The sequence below is a fragment of the Henckelia pumila genome, unplaced genomic scaffold, assembly GCF_033568475.1.
Source record: "Henckelia pumila isolate YLH828 unplaced genomic scaffold, ASM3356847v2 CTG_266, whole genome shotgun sequence".
In the NCBI taxonomy this organism is placed as follows: Eukaryota; Viridiplantae; Streptophyta; class Magnoliopsida; order Lamiales; family Gesneriaceae; genus Henckelia; species Henckelia pumila.
The window spans coordinates 132,647-157,347 of NW_027331786.1; the positions used below are offsets into that span (position 1 = coordinate 132,647).

The 24,701-nt window shown below is 35.1% G+C and overlaps 3 protein-coding genes and 1 long non-coding RNA gene across 13 annotated transcripts; 1 reads left to right on the forward strand and 3 right to left on the reverse strand.

The window, feature by feature from the left end:
* Positions 1 to 4,052: 4,052 nt before the first annotated feature.
* On the reverse strand, positions 4,053 to 7,056 carry LOC140870839 (beta-carotene isomerase D27, chloroplastic-like). The gene is made up of 7 exons (XM_073273245.1): positions 6,733 to 7,056; positions 6,483 to 6,622; positions 5,589 to 5,681; positions 5,413 to 5,474; positions 5,189 to 5,295; positions 4,546 to 4,638; positions 4,053 to 4,221 (listed from the first exon to the last, which is right to left on the reverse strand). Exons 1-7 carry the CDS (start codon positions 6,950 to 6,952, stop codon positions 4,181 to 4,183), a joined length of 756 nt encoding a protein of 251 aa, XP_073129346.1. The 5' UTR covers positions 6,953 to 7,056; the 3' UTR covers positions 4,053 to 4,180.
* A 2,057-nt stretch (positions 7,057 to 9,113) lies between these two features.
* On the reverse strand, positions 9,114 to 16,052 carry LOC140870835 (uncharacterized). 3 transcript variants are annotated; one of them, XR_012147550.1, is made up of 5 exons: positions 15,949 to 16,052; positions 15,739 to 15,827; positions 11,724 to 11,790; positions 10,026 to 10,184; positions 9,114 to 9,794 (listed from the first exon to the last, which is right to left on the reverse strand). It is a non-coding gene; the product is annotated as an uncharacterized lncRNA (long non-coding RNA). The 3 variants fall into 3 exon arrangements; XR_012147551.1 differs by lacking the exon at positions 9,114 to 9,794 and having other exon boundaries at positions 9,807 to 10,184; positions 15,739 to 15,849; positions 15,949 to 16,020; XR_012147549.1 differs by lacking the exon at positions 9,114 to 9,794 and having other exon boundaries at positions 9,811 to 10,184.
* Positions 16,053 to 16,136: 84 nt separating this feature from the next.
* LOC140870828 (V-type proton ATPase subunit F-like) lies at positions 16,137 to 18,575 on the forward strand. Its single transcript, XM_073273237.1, has 5 exons — positions 16,137 to 16,239; positions 16,402 to 16,503; positions 17,007 to 17,088; positions 17,665 to 17,747; positions 18,165 to 18,575. Exons 2-5 carry the CDS (start codon positions 16,441 to 16,443, stop codon positions 18,327 to 18,329), a joined length of 393 nt encoding a protein of 130 aa, XP_073129338.1. The 5' UTR covers positions 16,137 to 16,239; positions 16,402 to 16,440; the 3' UTR covers positions 18,330 to 18,575.
* Positions 18,500 to 23,554, reverse strand: LOC140870827 (pentatricopeptide repeat-containing protein At4g33990-like). Of its 8 annotated transcripts, none has more exons than XM_073273230.1 (4): positions 23,203 to 23,554; positions 22,525 to 22,700; positions 19,480 to 21,968; positions 18,500 to 18,601 (listed from the first exon to the last, which is right to left on the reverse strand). In XM_073273230.1, the coding sequence occupies exons 2-3, from the start codon at positions 22,534 to 22,536 to the stop codon at positions 19,512 to 19,514; spliced, it is 2,469 nt and encodes an 822-aa protein (XP_073129331.1). In that variant the 5' UTR covers positions 22,537 to 22,700; positions 23,203 to 23,554; the 3' UTR covers positions 18,500 to 18,601; positions 19,480 to 19,511. The 8 variants fall into 8 exon arrangements, 7 of the variants coding, with proteins under 7 accessions (XP_073129331.1, XP_073129336.1, XP_073129333.1 ...); XM_073273235.1 differs by lacking the exon at positions 18,500 to 18,601 and having other exon boundaries at positions 19,406 to 21,968; positions 23,203 to 23,248; positions 23,385 to 23,554; XM_073273232.1 differs by lacking the exon at positions 18,500 to 18,601 and having other exon boundaries at positions 19,406 to 21,968; positions 23,203 to 23,305; positions 23,385 to 23,554.
* Positions 23,555 to 24,701: the final 1,147 nt, after the last annotated feature.

Below are 24,701 nucleotides of genomic sequence, written 5' to 3' on the forward strand. Positions count from 1 at the left end.
CTTTCTATATAATTAAATAGAAAAGTAAACAAATCAATATAAGTTTATTATTAAACATAAAATAAATGAAAACAATTTATCCATAAGGCAAATAAAGTGGTAGCAAGCAATCTATTTTAGCTTGCAGTTATTTGCCCTATGAGTGTAGAGTTTCTGTAGATTGGCATGACTCTCCGTCTTGCGTTATATTTCATCGTTTTTTTCTTCTCATTTTTCTTTTCGCGAGGAGTGCAACTCATCAGTTTCCTCGATGCGTATGTATTTTTCGGCTCTAGACAATAGCTCCTCCAAGGTGTTCGGGGATTTTCCTGCTATAGATTCTTTGAACCTTCCAGAAAGAAAGTTTTGCTGCATTATTCCAGCCAGCAAATCGTGGTTCACGTGTAGGACTTCGTGAACTGCGTGAGTAAATCGTTGAACATATTTTCTTAAGCTTTCTCCATCTTTCTGAACGATTGTAAATCGATACGCTGTTGTTTTTGGGTATTTCTTGTTAATTGAGAATTGTTGGATGAAACACTCGGTAAGTTGCTCCAAGTTGGCAATAGATCCGGATGGCAGCTTATTGAACCATGTGACCATGATAACGTTGTTCGAAATATCTTGCAATAAGCAGCATCTGTGATGTCATACAAATATGCTTTTGCGTAGAATTTGTTAATATGATCTTGAGGATCACTAGTTCCATCGAACTCAGGTAGGTTGGGGATTTTAACTTTCTTAGGCAATGATTCAGATAGAATGACGTTAGTGAACGGGCTCCGACGTGCAGGCAAGATTGCTGACGAATTCTCTCCAGTTACATATGTGTGAGATCCCTCCCCACGGGTTGTATTAGTGGTATTGTTTTCGTCAGAGACGTTGTGAGCTATGTGAGAACTTGTTTCACCCTCTTTATGAGTAGTATTTTTCTTGTTCCCCTCAAGATCTTTGTCATTAACTTTAGACTTAGTTTTCTTTGGGTCTTTTTTATCAGGGTCACAAGATGATGACCCTATTTTATGAGCTCTCTTGTCGGTGCTCCGGCGTTGACGAGATGTCACGAGCTGAGCGACTGCTTCAGTTGCTGCGCGTGCAGCTGTTCCTTCCATTAAGACTGTCAACGTTTCTTGGGTGAAACTAAATACATGCGGTGGTTTGGAGATTGGAGGTGAGTCTCCATTGCGATTATTTCCTTGAGTTGTTTTTGATGGAGTATGCATTCTCAATGATGCAGTGAACAAGTTCCCACGGATGGCGCCAAGCTGAAGTAGCGAAAAATTGATATTACCCGATTGGAAAAAAACTGGGTAACGGGTGGAGATCTGGATAACCGGATTAATACTCGGGTTGTTCCAAAGTTCGATCTTCGTGGGTTGTTACCTGCATCACAAAGCAAAGTGAGTGGCGCCGGGAGTTGCCCGGCGAAGACACTCCAACGCTCAAGTCAGTATATGCCCAATAAAAGTTCTAGAAAACTAGAGCATGTGACTATAGAATGTGTACCTTAATAATGAGAGAACTTGAGCTATTTATAGATAATCAGAGAGTTTCATGGACTTTAGCCTCTTATAGGTTTTGAGGTATTTATGGGCTTTGATAAAGTGTTCAAATAAATATCGGAGTAATATGGGACCCATATGGATTGAGTCATTGAGCTTGGGCCCGACAGAAAGTCAAATTGGGTAATAACCCATCAATGAGGTTGAAAATATTTGTACCATGATTTTAAAGTTTAAACTCTTTTATTAGATAGAAGAAAATACTTTTATATTATATATATTTCTATATATAAAAAATTGTGTACAATTATTCGAGTAGCTTGCGATCGAGCTGCTTGAGTAGAAACAATCAAAAGTAAAACTCGATTCGAGTGAAAAGTCGAGCTATTTGAACTTGATTAAATCGTTCACGAGTTATTCACGAATAGTTTGATTTATTTGTATTCTCAGTTTTGTATTATGAGCACCTATTTTATAGGAGTGTGAATGTAAAAAATAAAATGGAAGGATGAATAAAGAAAATGGAGTGATTCCAAGTAGCTAGTACAAAATATAAAACATATTAGAGCTGTCGCCATCTTTTCATTTGAATGCTTCTGATTTTAAGTTATTGATGGCAATTAATTTTGTTTACAGATTTGTACTCGAATAACTTTGCAGTGTGTTTCTTTCTATTGCGAATTTCTAAGTGTATCATTCGTACCGCGTACGCACAACCACTGCCCTCAGATCGGGGTGAAATCAATTAATTTATTATGCCCCACACAGGGTGAATTAATTATAATGTTTTTCTAAAAGAAAAAGTAATAATAATATTAAGAAAATATAGGCCATTTTTTTTTTTTTCAGAATATTAAAGGTAATTCTGAGAATCACATCTCAAGAAACGAGAGTAAACATAGGTTATATTTGTTAAGAGTTGTCTTTGTCTATATAAAAAACTTTTAGAAATTTTATTTAATCGATATAAAACACAATTAACACATCAACAATATTATTTTAGAATCTACGTACTAATTAATTGCATCAGCCAAGGTATGGTGACTATTTCCGCACAGCTCGTATTCATCGTCGTTCTCGATCTAAACTTCTGGTATTGCTGCAGCTCATCGACGGCGATGACTTTCTTTCTTTCTTTTTTTTTTGAGTGATTTTTGAACCAATCCAATTAACACATAACTACATATACTAATATATATGTGTAGGGTATAAATAATAGTAATTAATTAATTTCAATGTCAACCTCTTCCAGGTAGAAATGGACCTACAACATCGACTAGTGGCGCCACCAAAATAGGACCACCACGTGAAGGCTAAAAAAAAAGGGTACTGGAATAGTGGGGAAGCCATGCACCCTCGCTTTTCAGCTTAAAGGTGTTCCGAAATGGGACACAAGCAAGTGTTACTCTATATATCTCATTTCATTCTTTTTTCTCTATTCATAGTCACATTTTTATCGCAACTGATTCATCGATCCATTTTTTTATACTCGACAATAGTTTGAAATTTGTATCGAATTAAGAAATCATATTAATTATATTCTTGTAATTAATATATCGATTAGTACGTGATTCGGGTCGGTATGTTTTCGAAGCCCTTGAGTTTCGCATGCGGGTCATTCTTGGAGACAAGCTTATCTCTGCAGGTGTGGAGGTACTCTTTGCATTCGCACATGTCAATGTTTTGTGTTTTTTAAGACACATTTTGTTTTTAAGATGCTTTCACATGATCAAATAATTAGTCAAGAATATAATTGAATTATTCGAGTTCATAAGAGTGTTTTTCGAAAAACACACAACATTTTTATGATGCTTCCACGCGAGTGGGATTTTCGAATTTGTTTTTAGACACGGTTTGATACGAATGATGATGCATTATTTGATCATACATTTTTTTAGTTTCATTTTTACCTTTAACTCCATGATCTACAAAAAATTAGAGTTAAAAATCATTATATTATACATATATATAATCTCACTTGGAAACATCCATAGTCATTTCATATAACGAGTACATATAATAAAGACATACTAATTAACTTGGACTCAAGCCTGCCAAGTGTACAAAATGGACTATTCTAACAAGCCCCAAACTTTATTGGGCTAAACGAGAAACGCCCCTCTTCTCTAATCCGTTTCACCCCGCAAAATCATACTGGTCAAAATTTCAGAAATAATTAGTTAAATCATATTTCATATGATTTATTAAACCCAATAAAAAAGTAATTTCTTTAGTAATTAAAACCCAATAGAAAAGTCCACTCAATTCTCAACACTTTTCCCAATGTTCCTCAATGAGAGAGAAGGAATTTTATTTTGGAAACTTGTAGTATATACAGAGAGCACTTGAAGTGGGAGACATTACTGTGTGTGCCCAATTTTGCTGTCCTTAAACACTACAAACTAATCATGAGTCGAACCACTTTTACATTCTGCTGCTGAGTGCCAACTTGGTGTAAAACATTCCAACTTAAATAAGTCCAAAACTTCAATTGAAGATTGTTAATAATTGTATGCAATTGAAAAAAAATTAAAGTCTAACTTGAAATCCATTGATTTTAAATCCTTTGAATCTTTTTATTCAACATTAGTCTTATGACGAATGATTCGAAAATAACACGAGCAAACAAATGTCGATCACCAGAATATTTATGTTTCATGGACGTTTCGGACCGGATTTGTGGCGATCACTCCACATTACTAGTTTGTGCAGTTCTTGTGATGTTTCCTCACTTCTTTGCCTGCATGAACATAGTCATAATTAAGAATAATGAGCATACAATCCCATAAATTAAAAAGACACTTCTCTCTTATATATGGAACAATGAACATTTTTTTTGTCAATGTTATATGTTTTGAGAGGACAAATATCATGACATGTTCAATTGGGAAAACTTTCATTTTCGTCTCGTATGTTTGTCTACTTGCAATTTTTGATCATATATGTTATTAAAATCAGGTTTTAGTCATATATATGTATTTCAATTTTTGTCAAATTTTAGTCATTTTCACAGAGATTGTTGATATGATGTTATACATGTGAAATTGAAGTGAAAATCGATTACATTGCTTGAAGCACGGCTGGGTGAAAGCTGGATCACTGGACTGCGACGGAGGTTCTTGACCAAATATCATTTCACAGCTCATATCTTCAAAATCTGTCAAATTTACAACTGTTCAAGAGATGATTTGAATCACATAATTATATATATATAACTAATTATTAGATGGATGCAAAATTAAAGATTCATTAAATAAAATAAATAACTTCAACTTTAGATATTTCTTGATGTTATTGCCACCGCAAGTTATACATGCACATGATATGTTGTTGGTATACATTACATGGTGGAGCTTAATTTCAAATTGGCAATATTGTGTGGGTCTACTCGAAGCCTCGAGTGGCTAATAAATGGGGTCCTCCATTGATTTTAATCTGCCAGGTCTCCGAGTTTTAGTGCACACACTGTTTATCCTCCTTGGGTATCATTCACCTTTTTCCCTTTTGTCCTCTAATGTGCTTACACAAAATACATCTTTAATTTCTTAACCACCAAAATATTAAAAAAATAAAACATTATACTTCATGCATGTGTGGTTCAACAAACAAGTACAATATATACTATACCCCAAATTAAATGAAAAACAAAATATATGTGTGTAACTTGGAAAATTAGCACCACTAGTTAATTATTTTAAACTACTTACTGGGAACCATGTTGATGGGCATTCCCAGTGATTCCTTGATGAATGCTTGAGAGGGCATCTTGCAAAGGTTGGTGCACATTCCCACACAATTTGTCCCCTCCAAAAACCTGAAGAAAATTTCGAACTAAGATGATCATGTGATGAATATCCAGTACTACAATTTATTAAACAAGAAATTCACTAATTATATAAACATAAATATTGATCATCGATCGACACTATACCTGCATTTCGGTACGTACACTACATTCTTTTCTCTTTTCCCTTCGAACTCCGCCTCTTTGACCTTGCATCGATCGAGTTTTGGGACGTGTTAACTCGCTGTTAATTTCAACAATAATATAATGCAGGCACATGACATCTACGATTCAATAGTTGTTAGATAGCTAGCTATATATACCTCACAGGGACCAACTAGCCATGAGAAGAAAATTGTTGTGAAGATGGCAAAGTATTCCCTTGCAAACTTAGACGGTGGCATCACTGCTTTGATCTTCTCTACATAAAAAGGGAACTATGTTGATGTTTATGTGCGTGTGTATATTAATGGGCTTCATTAATTTTGGCAAAAAATTATGTAAATTCATAAATATTACAAATGAAAATGTTAAATTATTTAATGCATCAACGCAAATCCAATGTTTACGATTCCGGAGTGAAGCATTTTTGGAGTCCATGACATTGGTTGTATGAATGGGATTGATCTCATTCTCAACTCATATACTCTAATTCCTAGCACACTTGAATTTTTAAATAAATATGTCCAATTTATTAATTTTGATTCTTCTCATGTAATATGATTTAAAATGAAAGCGACATGCAATTATTTTTTTTAAAAATAAAACCAAACTTCTAGCCTTGCCGACCTATTTTGGTAAAATATTAATCCTAAACTTGTACGTCTTGTTTTTTGATCTTGGGTGACGAAATAAAAACTACTAATATTTGCATGTATGTATATATATATAGAGAGAGATATATATTCGATGTTATTTTTCTATACGAGCTACCTAGCAAGCTCCAAGTCAACTCTTAAACTTATATTTAATTTTGTAATTTGATTCCCTCATGTATTCTTCATCATCATTTGAAGCATTTTTAATTGTAAGGCAGTCCCATCAGAGTGTCAAATAGAGATATATATAGAACACAAGCGCATTTGAAATAGTTTTATAATTTCATGAGTGTCGAATAAAAACATATAATAAATATGCATTTGAGATAATTTTGTAATTTAATTTCAAAACAACTAGAGAATATGAAAATTTAAAGGGTTTAGGTAACGGAAACTTGCCAAGGACAGTATAGGCCTAGGGAAGGCTGTCTCAAGAGTTTGAATCACTAGGCTTCTTTGTTGGCTCGGGTTAAAGCGTCGCGACGCCATCGTCGCCGCCTCAATCAGCCCATCGTACCCCCTCTTCTCACTCCGCAGCCCTTTTAGTTAATGAATAAAAATAAAAAGATCATATCAACAAAAGTACTACATACATGTGTCTTTAGTTAATAAATATAGAAGAGGGAGGTGAAATATATATAATAAATGCCTGTGGAAGATTGTAAGCTGTGAGAGAGATGGCGAATGGCGAGACGATCGAACCAGTTATCGTTGTATACGCCGGTTTTGGGTTCACGAGGGGAAGTAGTCGATGTGTCCAAAGTGTTGTGTACAAAAAGAGAACGTACGTGACCGTGCATGGCGATTCTCCGGTTGATTCGAGGCGGCATAAGCAGGCTGTTGCGTGGTTGAACGAGCGTTGCCTCCATGATTGGGCGGTGGTGAGAGCTAGAGGTGGATTCCTTAGCTCAGGCGAAATGAACAAGAGTGAATTGAATGTTTTGTTTAATATATAGGAAAGAAGAGGAGTGAGTATACAGTATATTTAGTTTGTATAAAACAACAAAAGCTAAGAAGGGGGAATATTTTGCCGAAGCTCTTCCTTTTTATGCTGTAATAAGCAACTGGGAATCTTGACTTATTTATTTATTTATTATTAATATTAATAATTAGTATTGACAAAAACTCCTATGAGACGGTCTAAAGGGTTACTTTTTTTAAACGGGTCTCTTATATGGGTTATTCATTAAAAAGTATTACATTTTTTGTCAAAAGTATTACTTATTATTATAAATATGGGTAGGGTTGACCCGTCTCACGAATGAAACCGTTTCACAGGAGTATTACTCATTAGTATTATCGATGAAATCTATAATAATCTCTAACGAAAACGTGATTGAAACACTATATATATAGATGGGTTACATCTAAAAATTTCACTGTGCCTGAGCTCAATTATAAAGTTTCACTTCAAATATTTTTGCGGTCCAAGCTTATTTAAGTATTATTTATATTTAATTTAAGCAAATCCAGAATTCTACAAAAGGCGCCATAAAAAGCTCAAGCCCATGAAATTCTCCGAATATCTATAAATAGCTCAAGTCACCTCATTATTAAGGCACACACTCTCTTTAGCACTATAGCGCTCTACTCTCAATTATTATTCCTTGAGTAATCACTAACTTGAGCGTCGGAGTGCCTTCGCCGTAACCCTCCCTGCTCCTCTAACTTTGTTTTGTGAAGATCTCGACTGAGAACATACAAGGAACTATTCATACTCCAAATTTTGCGAAAGCAGCTTGTCGAGTACAATCAATTTTTGGCTACATCAATTTGTTTGTTGCACGGCTCAAACATCGCATCTTATCATGCATAAGCAACAATTTTTTATTTATTTATTTATAACAAATGTCTTTTGGTTGTTTGGTTTGATGCATAATTTCGACATTAGCGAGAATATAGTTGTGAACAAGTTATGACCATTTCGAAAGATGTTATTTCAATATATTATTTAAATATTTAAATTGCATCCTAACCATAAATTTTAACGTTTAGTAAATTGTCGAAAATTTCACTGCAATCATCATCAACATCACTTCATTTTGATTTTTTTTTAAAAAAAAAAAACTGATTTAATCGTCGAAGCAATAAATGTCTGATACTTTCAACCCAAAAAGATAACATATATCTTTTAATTTTTGGACAATTTTAGCCTATTTTCGTCGGAATGGCTATGTTTCCACGTCGCAGAAAAAATTGCAATTTTGAGTAACACGAAATATTCCGAGTCTTACTAGACGGCGATCTTGGTCAAGTTTGAACGGGGGCGTGTGGAAAAAAGACAGAGGTATTGAATTTTCCCATTATTTTCCAAATTCTCAACTTTTTTATATGTTCCTGGGTATCATGGAAAGCTGGGCTATTTTCAGAGTTCGATTTATTAGGCAATGGGATTCTCAGCGAAAGGGGTACGTTCGTTAGGACTTTTGTTGATGATAGTATTGAATTTGTGTGCAAGCACTGTGGCTGCGGGGAGTAAGAATCCTCACGATTTGAGAGTCAACTGGAGAGCCAGCTTCTACAGGGGCGGAGGCGGGCACGGAAGGGGCCTTGAGGGTGGTTCCGGCGGAGCAATTCAACCAAATAGGCATGGTAACGTCGGGGGACAAGAAGGCAACAAAAACGGCGATAAAAAGGATAGCGGCATTGGGTGCCACACTTGTTAAAATGGAGGCTATAATTTTGAGCAGCGCACAGCCGCACACCATGGTGGCAGAATTGGTCTCATAAGTTTTAGTACACAATAACTTGATTTATTTATTTTATTTTTTTTCAATCTTTTTCTATTCTGTCAAATATTAATACTTCAGCAAATATTTTGTTGGTGTCACGTCAATCTTGAATCTTCCGAAGGAAAAAGGCCTAAAAGTATAAAAAGAAGGCAAATGATCGTATTATGTCCTATTGTGATGCAAATCCCCTAGACGTCATCAAACCACAGAAAATGGGTGTTCTATTTCTTTTTTTTAAAAAAAATATTAAATGGCATCTGCATCAATAAGAGTATTTTCGGCACACCCTTCTCTCTCAAAGAATATGTAAGAATACATTTAATTAAAAGCATTTGATTGATATAAACATGGTGAAATTTTTAAGATAAACGAAGGTGTGCCCCTGCGTGCGCTCTTTACTCGTAAATAGGTGTAAAGAAAGACACACGGGGACTATTGGATGAAGTCGAACCCCCCAAAAAAAGACACCTTGAAAGGGTACATAACAGGTCCTTTTTCAAGCATTTTTGTTGCTCGGTTCTAGACCAAAGACTGCAGATGAACTTGACAATCATAAAAAGGAAAACAGACCCTTTCAAATCTAGAACAGAGAACTACCTTTGATGGGTTTCTATGAGGAGGAAGCAATTTAAAGGCACAAGATTTGCTAAAACATCATGATGAGAGAAAGAAGAAAGAACCAGGAAACTGAGAAACTTTGACAGTTCACCACTCTTCTGAGCTGACAATGGTTGTGTTGTGCACAAGGCAGGCACTCGCTCTTGGATTGATGGCACATTTTTGCTGCATTATATGAGAAGTAAGGGGTGGATGTTGTAATTCTACAACCATCAGAAGAACACTTGAATATTATACTAGAAATCTGAGATGACAAGCATATGCTTGTTTTCTCCTTTCCGTAGATGAAGCAATTGCGGTTGAAAACCTCCAGTGGGTAAATCTTCCGTCTCAATTGGGGTTTCTCATGATGCACGTCTTCCTATAAGAAATTTCGAAAGGAATTGGTAACGCAGATTTTTCATCTAACACATTGTGATGAACTAATAATGATGATGAATGAGAAACAAATTTGATATATTTATTCACGGTACAAGAAAAAAATCCCATGTTACAGTTAATACTAGAATGAAAGCATGTGAATGTGCGTTTAATTGCTCTAGAGGTTTGATATCGAACAAACAAAAAATGAAGGTAGGATGTGACAAATCACCTGCTGCATTCTATTAAATTACATCGAGTCGCTCATGAAGGCAAACCTTTAGATTGGAAGATGAAACAGGAGCAATTTAAACATGTTTAAGAACATCATCCCACAAGTATCTTCGGTATTTTTACAATCCAACTAGCAGCTAAGTTTCTTCTTTCGCACCTGAATTTCAAATTATTGCATAAAAGGTAAGAAAGTAATGCGTAATGATATATGGCTTAAAAAAGGAACATAATCCATCACAAATTTTGAGGTGGCAGCCATTTATTACTGGCATCCAAACACAGTTTTTCTTTGATAGTAGACAATTGAATATGCTAAAAAAATGGCTTGAGAAAGAACAATTAATGTAATAAAAAAGAAAACTCGTAGTATGATCACAGTATGAGCAGCACATTTTCTTTCTTGTTAGATATCTCTGGCTTAAAACAAATTTCAATTAGCTTTAAATGACCATATAACAAAGAATTGGTAGACGTACGATCAGTAAAGAAAAACAAATCGAGTAAAAACTGTACTGGATGTAATGTGTGAACTAACCATTGACTAAAGGAAAAACAATAAATAATACGACGATCAAGTAACGGCTAATTTAATTGATAGTTTGATACGATGGATTATACTCATGGACAATATTCATGTCGATCAAGTAACGACTAATTTAATCGATACAGATGGATGATACCCATGGACAATATTCATGCTGTGCCAAGTTTCCACCGACTCTTAACGATCACTTCGAATTTTCCGAAGCTGACAAACAACCCACCGTAAATAAGAAAAGGACTATTGAGAAGCTATACAAACTCATGAACTGCAATAGAAACAGGGTCGCAAGCAGTTACCATGTATAGCTCATACAAATAAATTCTTTGAAGACAAATATGCGTATCACAACGCCTACATTTCCTTTTAAATTAACAGGTTAGGTTATTATTATATTTCCTCCGTTGCTGCAATAGTATATTATTCATCTGGAACACATCTCAGCGGACAGAAACTAAATTGAACATTCTATCAGAAAACCATCATAGAACCAAACATGCATTTGGATCACACGCAAAAGCTATAATCATAGTCAAACCTGTGACTAAAGGACTCTTGTAGACTTCACCAAGTACATCTAATTTGTCTTTACAAGTATAACAATTAAGCATTTATCCTGAATGTGTTGTAACTGTTATCCATAATTCTCACATACGGATAATCTAGTCCTAAAATTGTCAAGCTTCTAGAAATTCCAATATTCCAAAAATGTCACTTTAATAACTGATAAATATCGTACTGCCAGTAACTTTATATATAGCATTCTAACTTCAGAATTTTGATGCATCACATTTTGTGTAGTGCATTTTAGAAGAATAAAATTTTAATACCCAAGTTTACACACGAGAGGAAGAAGGATAAAAATACAAATGAAACGTACTTTTGCCTAGTCTTTGTATTTCCAAATGATTCACTACTTCAATTTTTTGTCGCAAAGCAACAAATCATTGATTTTGAGTGGAAAAATAAAATGAAATTGTTGATCATGATTCTTATCGCTCTTGCAAACATCATAACAATATTTTTCCCAACTTAAAATTAGTATTTTTATTTGACAGGTCAGAATGAAGTACAGTTATTATAGTTACCAAAATGGAGAATGCAGAATCAACAAGGCTTCAATGTAATAAATGTAACAGCTATGTACACACGTACCCATGAATTCAACAGCCGCCACAAGATTTGCTTCTCCCACTAGGTTTTGCAACCTTTTTCATCAAATCTGGTAGGTGCCATGAAAGTTTTTTAAATTCTTGACAGTGTTCACAATTGATTATTTACAAGGTAACATTCCAACTATCATGGTATATAAATATTTATTTATTTATTTATATTTGTTTTCATTTTTGCAGCCAGAAGATGAGTGAAAAAGGAGTGGAAGGCAAGTATTTTGACAACCATTGGTGAAATGAATGTCATTTTCTTAGTCCTACTTGATTAGTAATCTCCATGCCCATATATGTCTGTGAATTGTTTTATGATTTTTTGTGTTTTCAGGTATATGTATATGTCATGCACAAAAAAGTCATTATTTATGATTTCATAACATGGACCGAGCTGCTCATCTATCTTTTGAAATTTAATGAAGTTGTACGGAACTCGTGATGCATTTTATTTGATCTGTTAGAAATACTCGAGTTTAGATTAGGTCCGCACACATACAATTGAAGTATTTATGGTGAAAATAAATAATTACCAAAAGGGAACAAGTTTTATTCAATACTTCAATTGTATGCGCGCGGGAACTTTAAGACTTAATTAAAAATTTCATGCACTCCAAGCATTATTTTCAACACGTGTATCCGGGTTGACATGATAGGTTTCCATATTAAAGAAATTTCTTAGTAGTCTCCATGCCCCACAGAAATTTATGAATTTTGTTAAGATTTTTTTGTGTTTTTACGTATGTATATGCATGCACACAAAAGTCAAAATTCACAGTTTCACAAGGAGGACAAAGATGATATCAATCTTTCCAAATCTATTAAGGTTTTCCTGATGTTTTTTGTTTGATCTGTTAGAAATACTCAAGATTAGATTAGGTCTCGAATCGTTAAACTCATTTTAAATTTTAACGAAGCGTAACTAGATTTGAACTATTTAACAGGCACCACTTCTGAATTTATTTAGTAGATCCAATAGAACACAAATTTAACGATAGTTGCATCATGGCAAAGGTGCTTCGGTAAAATTTTATTCATTTATGGGAAAAACTAATCGCCAAAAGTGCACAAGCTTGTTTAATTCTTCAAGTTCATGCGTATAGGAATTTAAAGACTAGCATGAAACTTTCATGAAGGTAGATCAAACGAGAAAAATGGCGCTCCTAAGTTGCAAAACTTTCCAACTCAAAATTACAGACATGGGGTTTGAGCTCTTAGTACTAATATTACATCAAGTGAGGAAATGATACTTATCTATGAAAAAGAATTAGTTGACCGTCAATATTTGTATGATATGTTCTCTGTTTGTTCCCATCCCTATATTGATTATATTTGCTTATTAAGTTTTGGGTCATATTTGCCAAATATAACACACATGCAGAGACCTTGTCACCTACGAAAGTGAACCAAGTGACTGCTGATAATCAGGTATTTTCTGAATTTAGAGATAATTTAATTTGAAGTCACAAATGACTTTAGTTAAAAGATTTCTTTGTCACAATGCTGAAAGGAAACTGACCAATATTTTGAATTCTAGGAGGAAAATGAAGATCCCCAGCAAACAAATGATTTGACAGTTCACCAAGTCATTCTCAATGAGCCAGCATCTCCTCATGGTCAACCGCCACGGTAAGAAGCAATATTATTATAGTTTGAATCAAGTCAATTACTCAGATTTTAAGTTGAATAACACAAGAATAATTTCTCTCGATTTGAATTTCTTATGTACCTCGTGAATCATATTAGAGAATACACTGGGCCTTGGGTCTAAGGACTTCAGAGACAGGTTTCAGTCGAAAGGGCCAACATTTAGTGTGGAACTTTTCTTCCATAATCAAGTTAAATATCGCATCAATAAAAATGCTCAAATATGTATGTGTACATCCCACAACCAAATCTGTTACTATAATTTACTATTCCCAAATATAATTGTGCTGCATTCATGTTGGTGTATCCAACACCACAAGTTGTATTCTTTAAATCATCTCTACTGATCTCGTGGCAATTGCCCTACTTATTTGCACGAATTAACAATGAATTAATGCTTCTACCTTAAGCTTAGTAGATTCAAATCGACAACTGTTACTTTCCTATTGCTTCTGACATTTAAACATTCAAATAAGGCACATTTCCAACCACAACAATATGCCATTTACCATAGCTTCTGTAATGTATATGGCGTGCTATTTACCATTATATCCACTCATTTAACATATTTGTAAATCAAGGATTGATGGGAGCGAAGGTGATAATGCAAATAAGGAGACAGCAGATTCTTCAACGAACCCTTCCCTCCCAGTACATGAAGAAACAACAAGTGCAAATCCGGCAAACCAAAGCAGACAAGGGTATAGGGCTTTAAGAATGAGGGCGGATAACCACCCCGATGTGGAACGTGAGACTGAGTCCAAAAGAAGGAAAACCAACCAAGCCAACACAAAAAAGTGATACGAAGACCAGTAACAGTGGATCGATATACCATATCTGCTTCAGTTTATTATTTAAACTACATCTTGAAAGTATTCAAGAGCTATTGATTATTTGTTTAGAATTAAGTATTTCCTTTCTTTGACTTGGTTTTTAGTGATGACCGTATGGTTATGGTCTGCAAAATCCTAAAGCCTGCAAGACGCAGAACATCTCTCTACTTCCGTATTCTATGTTGTTTCAGTTTGTTTAGATAACTAAGCTGTTGTACTATAAATGATACTTGAATCGGATGTCATTACAGACAAGCTCATCAAAAGAAGTCTTGTCTAGGTTTTCAAAAAGTTCATACTTGGGTCCAAAAAAATTATTTTACCCTCCACATAAATTATATTATTTAAAAAGTTGATAGCAATTTTTTTTCTCATTCTTCTGCGATTTTCTAACTCAAAACACCCATAACCCCTAACTCCACCTTCTTCCTCAGTCCTATGCTGCTGCAACAGCCACTTACCCTCATCTGATGTGTTAAATCATTTTGCTAAGATCCAAATTCACATGACGCAACACTTTCTTGAGCAAGTTTAGACTCCTAAAAATGAAAATGAATTAATGAAGGACACATATAAGAGAAGAGAGAGCCAAAATATCATTTTCATTCAACGTATAATGCATACAATAGAATTGTATTTTACACCACCGACCAGTCACTAATCTTCCAAACCTAAATGACTAAAGAAACCCTTTGTTTATTTCATTACTCTATTCATGTAAGATTGAATAATATGATGTAAATTTTGATTACATATTTTTTCAAGTTTTTTCAACTCTTACTAATAATGGAAGCTGAAAGGCCATTGACCATGTTCGTGGTGCGACAATAAACAGTCAATATCTAGTTTACGTACGGCTGCACTACTCACTAAAGGTCATTCAGCAACCGGACCAAGGTTTTAGCTTTTCCATTGTCATCAAATTTTCATTTCATCCCCTTTCATTTGAAAAGGTACACAGGCAAATAACACATGTTGAGAAACATTTCCACGTTAACTATATAGATATAAATGCCATTGTTTTTTCACAGAATTTCAGAAAGACTGAAAACTTTCTTTTTCTGATGGCCCAATTTTGATCAGAACTTGAGCATTCACAAAAACTGGACCTTAACAACAGCAAGAATTACAATACCTCTAATAATTAATGTGCGGACAGATTTAATTAGAATAGAGCTCCTTATGATTTTGCCGAAGGTAAATTTGCGGGTGAATTGGGAATCCGGTGAATGAATTTGTTCATATACAAAGATTGTTTTATTTATTTATTTTAGGAAATAAGATGATTATATTCGTAACTTTATAAAATCCGATATCAATATTATAACCAGCGGCCGAGTGCACAGAGCTAGCGTAATAATGAACATTATATGGCCATTGTTTCCCATTGGAAAACAAGGTATTTAGAAGCATACTAGCCACCAAAATTCTAGAACAAAAGTCAGAATCAACTTCAACCATGCAGACATTAAAAGAGTAAAATTAAACAAAAACACAATGTCAAATTATACCCACAAGAAAGCTCACCATGGCCGAGCCCTTGTTTCACCTCCATGTCTCGATCAAAAAGTAGCAACATTCAGCAGCCAGTGACATCAAACTCAAGTAAATCAGTCCTGTGCGCAGCAAACTAGTGAACTTTCGAAAAACAACACATCATAAGGTAAAATTTCATATTATTGGATCAAATATGACTGCAATACCATAAACTCAAGCATCAAAAACAGAACATAGTACCTGATGTAGCTCCAAGATGACTACTGATTGATCGCCGATTTTCTTGTTTCGACAAGATCATCAAATCAAAAAAGATGAAGTTTTTTATTTTTATCTTTATTTTTATTTTTATTTTTATTTTATCAACGTCAAATTGGGCCGAAACCCAATCATTTGTGTCTAATTATTACCGTCAGGGGTAGAATGGTAAATGCAAGAGCTTATATTCTATTCTATTTCGTCTTTTTCGCTTCGCTGGTGCGGTTCAACTATTTGCAGCTGATCCAAACTCGGTTCCACTGTTTCCCAAAGGTGAGAATAATTGTGTGAAAATTTTCAATCTTAGATTTGGATTCAATCTCTTCGATTAATTGTGTAAAAATTTTCAACAAAAATTTAGAGGCCGATGGGATTTTCCTTTTCCTGAATGTATTTTTTGGAATGTCTAAATCACACGATCCTTTTCATTTGAAGGCTTTGGTGATTGAAGTTCGACGAATTTGTTGCGTATAAATGGCTAACAAACCTCAGATCCGCACCAGCAGCTCAGCGCTCATTGCTATGATCGCTGACGAGGTACTGTTTGTTTCTAGTTTGTTTTTCTAGCTGAAATATTTATATTTTATCGCGAGTTGTAAATTGAGTTGCTCAATTGGATTGGACGCAATGGTAACAAGTTGTTTGCGTATTTTTGTGATCCAAATTTTTCAGTCTTTTTTGTTTAGTTGTCCTCGTGGGTTGAATTAACTAAAATAGTTGTGTGAATGATAAAGATGGTTTAGAGTTTCTTTTCAAATTTTCAATCTTTTTGGTCTGATCGGGTGATCTTCTGGGTTTACCGAGCCTAATATGGATGTGGTGTGCAGATTATCCCTCTGATAATTGTTGATCACTGTTCCTTTTTGCCAAAGTTCCTTTATACCAGTAATACCTTATAGGGATAGATATATGTGTTCACTTGCATTATTAGTAAATACTTCTACCCAGGTCAGTTGTATAGCTTGGTGGCAGTGGTGGATTTGTCTTTCTGGTCTCTTCGTTAATTATATAAATAGATATGCATATGTAAATGGATGTAGGACACAATTACTGGATTTTTGCTGGCTGGAGTTGGCAATGTTGATTTAAGGCGGAAAACAAATTACCTCATAGTAGACTCGAGTAAGCCTGATTCCCATTCTCCTACTTTCTTTATCGTCAAAGTTCTACAATTGATGCAGTTAATTTACTCCATCCTTTAACTTATCTTGTCGAATTGGTCGTTTTATAAATGATTACAGCAAAAGTTGGCTCAGTGTTAGCATGTATATTTTTAAGTAAGGCTGAAATATGTTGCTGACATGTTGAAGATTTAAAGCGTGTGGAACTGATAACGTCACAAAGCACTTTCTCTTTATATTTTTTGTTTTTTTTAAAAACAAATCGGGTCTTTTTTTATGAAAGTAGCTTCTTGTGTTTCTAGGTACTCAGGTTAGTCTTGTTAGATAGCTGTGGTGATTATGAGAATAAGTTCTTTATTCCCAGCATGGATTTTGATTGTTTTCTTCCAAGAAGATAGGGTAAACAAGTTTTTTTCTAAAATCTATGTGAGAGTAGTACAAACAATCAAGTGTCTTGATTTATCGACATCTGAATGTACTCATCTTACGAAAAAGGAATGGTATTATTTTGTCTTTGACTATTTGTGTTCGTCTGTGCTTGTATTGGCTCATTGTTGTTCCCCACTACTGGTTTCAGAAACAACAGTGAAACAAATCGAAGATGCATTCAAGGAGTACACGACAAGAGAAGACATTGCAATAGTATTGATCAGCCAATATGTAAGCTATTTGCTTTTTGTTAGTCGTTTGCTATATTTTAGTGTCTGAAGTAAGTTTCTACAACGAACATCTTCTTACGTACCTAAGCTGAAAGACAAAGTACCATATCATCTGTGTGTGTGACTTGATTGGAAATTCGGTATGCTAGTTATCGTACATGACTAATAAATAACCAGATATAGGCCAAAATTTCAAAAAGTTTTTGAAGGCTTTAGATTTCATTTGTGTACAACTCATGATATGAGTGTAACTCATGATTGCATTTATCCTATATTTGCACACATTTTCAGTTAAACATGTATCTTAAATCATTTTGGGTTTCAAACTAGTAGAGAACGATTAATTCGCAACCTTAAAATTCTACTTTCAGACAATTTTGCATCGTGATGCTCGAAAATATTTTGTGCTTCATTTCAGGTTGCAAATATGATAAGGTTTTTGGTTGACAGCTACAACAATCCAATTCCAGCAATACTTGAGATCCCTTCCAAAGACCATCCATATGATCCCGCACACGACTCTGTACTCTCAAGAGTGAAGTACCTCTTCTCTGCAGAATCAGTGGCCTCCTCGAGGTACTAAAAATCTCATGAAATATACGTCGGTGCCTACTGCACCAGCCATTGAGATGTCATTGCCTGTGTTTTCCATATTTGAAGCTGTGATATACTGCCTTTTTTTCATTTAAATAATTCCAGAAACTTTTCTCAGTTCTCCTTTCCTCTTCGTTTTTGTGCAAAGTGGTTTTTAGCTGGAAATATAATTGGAAGACAAGCCATGTATACACATTTGTATCCGAAATAAGTATATTTTGGTGTTCTCTCATTAGTCCAGCTGTTGAGAGACCGCGGAATCTGCATATTTTAGCAACTATAAGCATTCGATGAATGTGTTTTCAATAGTTAATCGAAAATGGTGGACATTATGTTGATTGGAAACAATGGTAAAAATAGTTAACCATTCAGCATAGATTTACCTCCACTTGAGGAGAAAATACTTGGTCATAAGAATCACAAAATAAAAGACAGAAAAAGAGGTTAATTTTGGGACTTGGCTTCACCGTCGCACTTCCAACAAATACACCATCCAGATTTCACTGGACGAGTTTTTGAATCAAATTACCTGCTTTTGTCGAAAGAAATAAAAAAGCATTTGGCTGGGCTTTTTTTGATTCGGGTCGCTCCAGATGAGCATCAACGTGAGCCCAAATTATTTTATTCGATTCATTGCAAAATTTTGTATATTTATAACTTTCGGTAATCATATTTATATTTAAAATTTAAATGAGCTATGGAACGCAAGTCATGGTTCCGGTTTTTACTTCACAGAGCTAGCTAATTAAGTTTGAATCAAATACTCGAGCTGTTATTCGAACACTTGAGCCAAATCAAATTCGAAGAGTGAGGTTAAATTTCCCATATAAAATCAAGATCCATAACAGAATTCTTCAGTAGTAAAATCTTTGCGATGATTGTATTTTATATCAGGAAGAGAAATGATACAATTATTTAAAAAATAAAAAATTTGGATAAATATTAAAGAAAATATTTTAGTAGTTTAAAGTTTTTGGAAAGTGGATATGATAGTGATATGGAATGCACATTTGGTCTTCATCATCTATAATGCACATTTGGACGATACCAAACCAAAAATAAATAAAATAGAATGACAATGTACTTGCTGCTGAGACGATTTATGCAAAACATGAAGAGACCGAAAACGAGAGATTCACCTTCTAAGGCAAGAAACGGCTCACAAATTTTTTTACCAATAATCTCTACAAGAACATAACCCATCTTTGAAGTGATGAAACCGATTAGAATCCCTAACAATTATCTCTCTTTCAGTAATCTTAGAAATGAACTTTGTTACATTGTGACAATCCCCACAAACCCTCAGGTTCTTGTATATTCTAACACAAGTCTTTGGGGGCGTGTTCAGAATTGCATACATAATCGCCAACCTCTCGCTGTGGCTTCCAAGTATATTCTCTTTCTCGTCATCCTCAACATCTTGCAGAACAAAACTGTAGTCTGGTGTGTACCCTAAGCGTTTCATTTTACCATTCAATATAGCTAATTCGTTGTATATCTCCTCCGATTGAGGGTGAGTTCGGTTGCCCGTATAAAAGATTTCGATTCTATTATTTAGTTCAACCGAGCTCCACCCAGGAGTCTTCCTCAATCCCCTGTCCCTAGCCAATTCTCTCACTTCATCCACACCATTCCATTTCCCAAAATTTGCATAAAGATTAGACATCAAAACATAATACCCGATGTTACCTGAATCACCATCAAACAAGTGGGACGAGGCCTTTTTACCCATTTCGATGTTTCCATGGATTCGACAAGCACCGAGAAGAGCTCCCCATATTGAAGCGTCGGGTCTCAAAGGCATGTCATTTATGAACTTATATGCTGTTTCCAGTAGCCCAGCCCTACCATACAAGTCCACCATGCAACCATAGTGCTTCAAAGTAGGTTCAATTCCATAAGTTTTTTGCATAACATCAAAGCATTTCTTGCCTTGATCAACCAAACCCGAATGGCTACAAGCGGTCAACAACGACAAAAATGTCACATGGTCTGGATTCACTCTCTCGTTTATCATATCATCATAAAGCTTTAAAGATGTCTCACCAAAGCCATGGAGTCCATGGCACGATATCATGGCATTCCAAGGGACAGATGTCGTCTTGGACACTTCGTCAAATAAAGACATGGCTTCACCTAGCCTCCCACATTTTCCATACAGATCCATGAGGCACGTACATACGAACAAATCCAAGTGCAAACCTACTTTGATCACTTGACCATGAGATCTCATTCCATCCCTCAAGGCTCCCAGATGTGCATAAGCCGATAAAATGCTCACCCATGTTGCTTCATTAGGTTTCAAATCACTCGCTTTCACCATTCTATACACTTCAATAGCTTCAGTTGCAAGACCATTTTGAGCATAACATGTGATCATTGTGTTCCATGATATAATATCTCTTCGAGAAAGCATTTCAAAAACCTTGTGTGCACAGTCAATGACACCCAATTTTCCATACATGTCAACAACAGCATTTCCGATCACAATGTCATTATGAATCCAGCATCTACGCGTTATATATCCATGAATAGATTTGCTGCACAACAAATCATTGGTCTGCGCAATACTTGAAGATAAGCTGATTATCGTCAGCAAATCTGGAGAGAAACTGTGACCTAGCATTTGATGGAAGAACTTGATAGAATCATGCGGATAATCATTCTGCTCGTAAGCGGCAATAATGGAGTTCCATGAAACCAAATCTCTGATCACCATGTGGTTGAAGACATTTTGTGCACATTCCAACTCACAAAATTTGGCATACATATTAATCAAAGCATTAGAAACAAACACATCAAATTCCATTCCATGTTTTATGACATACAAATGAATCATAACCCCGCATAAAAAATCGTTCATTTCTGCACAAATTGGAAGAATAGTTGCTACAGTGACCGTATCCATCTCTACACCCTCCAATCTCATCTCGTCCAAAATGCTAAATGCCACCTTGGCATTCCCATTTTGGCAAAACCCAGAAATAACAGAATTCCAACAACCCACATCACGCTGCGGCATATTTTTGAAAATAATATGAGCAATATCAAATAAACCAAAGCGGCAATACATATGCACTAAGGAAGCAGCCACATACACATCCCATTCAAAACCCATTTTTGAAACCCAACAATGTAACCTTGCACCATCCCGTGTAGAGTAACAAGCTTTCAAAATTGGAGGGAACGTATGGAAATCTGGCCTAACCTCAGGGGTCGACAGCATCTCATACGCACATTTTACTGCTTCGCTAAAATAACCATTGCGGACATATGCAGATATCATTGAGTTCCACGTATAGGCATCTTTTCGTGAAACTTGGTTAAAAATCTGTGTAGACGAGAAAATGTCACCAAGATGGGCATAGATGTTGACCATTCTAGTGGCAACAAAAATGCTTTGGGTTTTTCCAGACACAAAAAGAAGAGCATGGAGGCGCTTGGCAATATTAGGTTCGGTGCAAGCCTTGAATAAAAGTTCAAAATCAATCTCCCTATTCTTTTTGTCAATGCCATGTGATGAAAAGGTGATGCTGCTCACACCACGTGAATGCTGAAAGTTACAGGCTGAGAATGACAACAAAGATCTCAAGATTCGCCTACTCTGCAGATGCAGGTGACCTGCAATCTGAGCAAGAAATGTTAGGAAAACTCAAAATACAGATACTAAAAGTCTAAAACGCAATTATAATCGGAAATAATGATTCAGAAGCTTTTTCTAAGATTTTTTTTAAATAAGCTTATCTTAATTTGTTTTTTTTAGTAATATTTTCTTGAAAATACTAATAACCAATTCCATAACTTCAAGCTTAAGAAAGAAATAAATATAACGCTTCATTTATTGAGTAAATATTTAAATAGTTTTGCATACAAAATCAAGATTAACCCAAGGTAACATAATCATATCCCCAAGCCCAACAATCAACTTCCCAAATCACCAACATCCTCGACGATCTCCTACACGAATTCTACGTATCTCCATCCTATGATTTATTCCTACATTACAACTGCTCCACAATCGCAAATATGTGATTAAGGGCTGGCTTGAAGGCAGCGAGAATGCGGGATTTTATCTTTGGCGGCATCTATAACGCTTAATCAAGTGCAGGACAAATCTATCACTACATCAATTTTACGACTAATTGATCACATATTCACAAGTTAAAAACGAATGACTAAATTACCTGAACATACATATAAGAGCACAAGGCACTAATATCTCTTGGTAAGCCACCGCATAAATGCTCTAAATCGTCAATGGCAAATTGAATAGAACACTTGAGTCCACTATGAGGTAATTTGTTTTCCGCCTTAAATCAACATTGCCAACTCCAGCCAGCAAAAATCCAGTAATTATGTCCTACATCCATTCACGTATGCATATCTATTATAAAATTAACGAAGAGACCAGAAATCCAAATCCACCACTGCGACCAAGCCATACAACTGACCTGGGTAGAAGTATTTACTAATAATGCAAGTGAACACCTATATCTATCCCTGTTAGATGTTAGTGGTGTAAAGGAACTTTGGCAAAAAGGAAGAGCGATTAACAATTATCAGAGGGATAATCTGCACACACATCCATATTAGGCTCAGTAAACCAAGAAGATCACCGGATTAAACCAAAAAGATTGAAAATTTGATAAGAAACTCTAAACCATCTTTATCATTCACACAACTATTTTAGTTCATTCAATCCAAGAGGACAAATAAACAAAAAAGACTGAAAAAGTTGGATAACAAAAATACGCAAACAACTTGTTACCATTGCGTCCAATCCAATTGAGCAACTCAATTTACAATTCGCGATAAAATATAAGGCCTTCAGCTAGAAAAAGCAAACTGGAAACAAACAGTACCTCGTCAGCGATCATAGCAATGAGCGCTGAGCTGCTGGGTGAGAATCTGAGGCTTGTTAGCCATTTATACGAAACAAATTCGTCAAAATTCAATCACCAAAGACTTCAAATGAAAAGGATCGGGTGAATCAAACATTCCAAACTACATTCAAGAAAAGGAATATACATTCACAAGGCACTACCATCTCTTGGTAAACCACCGCATAAATGCTCAAAATCGCCTACGGCAAATTGAATAGAACAATACTTGCAACACCTAGCAAAGCCTCTGGCAAAATTCGATTACTGAATCATCTGCGATTTGGGGATTAGGGTTCAAGGATGGTTTGGGCCTTGGGGAGCTAATTCTCGAAATCGGTATAAGCGAAGTTCCTTGTCGGGTAAGTTCCGACCCGCAAGAAAAGCGTAATGATATGGGCCTTTGGTGGGCCCAATAAATTGGGCTAAGTTCCGTTTCACTGGACCCAAAATTCTTTATAAAAACTAGTGACCGTATCATGATTTATATATACATAATAATTTTTTCAAAAAAAATTGATTTAATTATGATAATTTACAAAACAAATAAACATGAAGTGAAGATTTTTTTTTTAATTACGAAGTATATTTTGTATCTTGGTGATGATAAATAAAGTCTTGGCTATCACTGAAATGTTGAAAAAAATTATCAAAGTGATCAATTGTTTGGACAACCTACAAATTATTTGTATTCAAGAATTTTATGCACGAAATATATGTAAATTTTGATTTTTCTTTCTTGCCTCAAAATCAAAGACACGATTCAAAAAATACATATCAAAGCTCAATAACTACAACCAAAAAATACATATCAAAGCTCAATAACTACAACTCCTATGATATCTAACGCAAAATTGTTTAGACTCCTAAATGAAAATATTCATTTCCTTAACGAAATTGTATATTTATGCAAGTATTTAAATACATTGTATTTGAAATAGAAACTTTAGTCTAAATTTTTCTTTCTGACATTTCGTCCAACGAGTGGAGAGCGATTTCATGTGAAACTATTGAAAGTAATGATCTGATAAGTATAGTGTATAAATCTGATAGAGAAAATTAGGATGAAAAAGTAAAAACGAACCTTAGATAAAAGATTAAACTTTGGTTTCAGCATCATTTGCACTTGGAATGACTTCGACAACTCGAAAAGTCGAAATTGATATATATATATATATATATATATGTTAGTGAGAAAGTTAAAATTAGAAAATAACGCATAAATGATCGAAATTGGGAGTGTTGGGCTTTGGCCCAACTACTTCTATTATTCCCAGCCCATTTAATTAGGTCCTTGTATAAAGCCTACTCCCCAAAACCTTATCTGCTGATCGAGAGAGAGTGTGAGATCGAGAGAGGGAGAGCTTGAGCAGCCGCAGAAAGAACTTGTGCGTTCTTGGCTTTCTTCGTGAGCGTTCCATCTTCCTCTAAGGTGACCTTGTGTCCTTCGTTTTCTCCTTGAGCCTTGTGTTGCTCTGTGT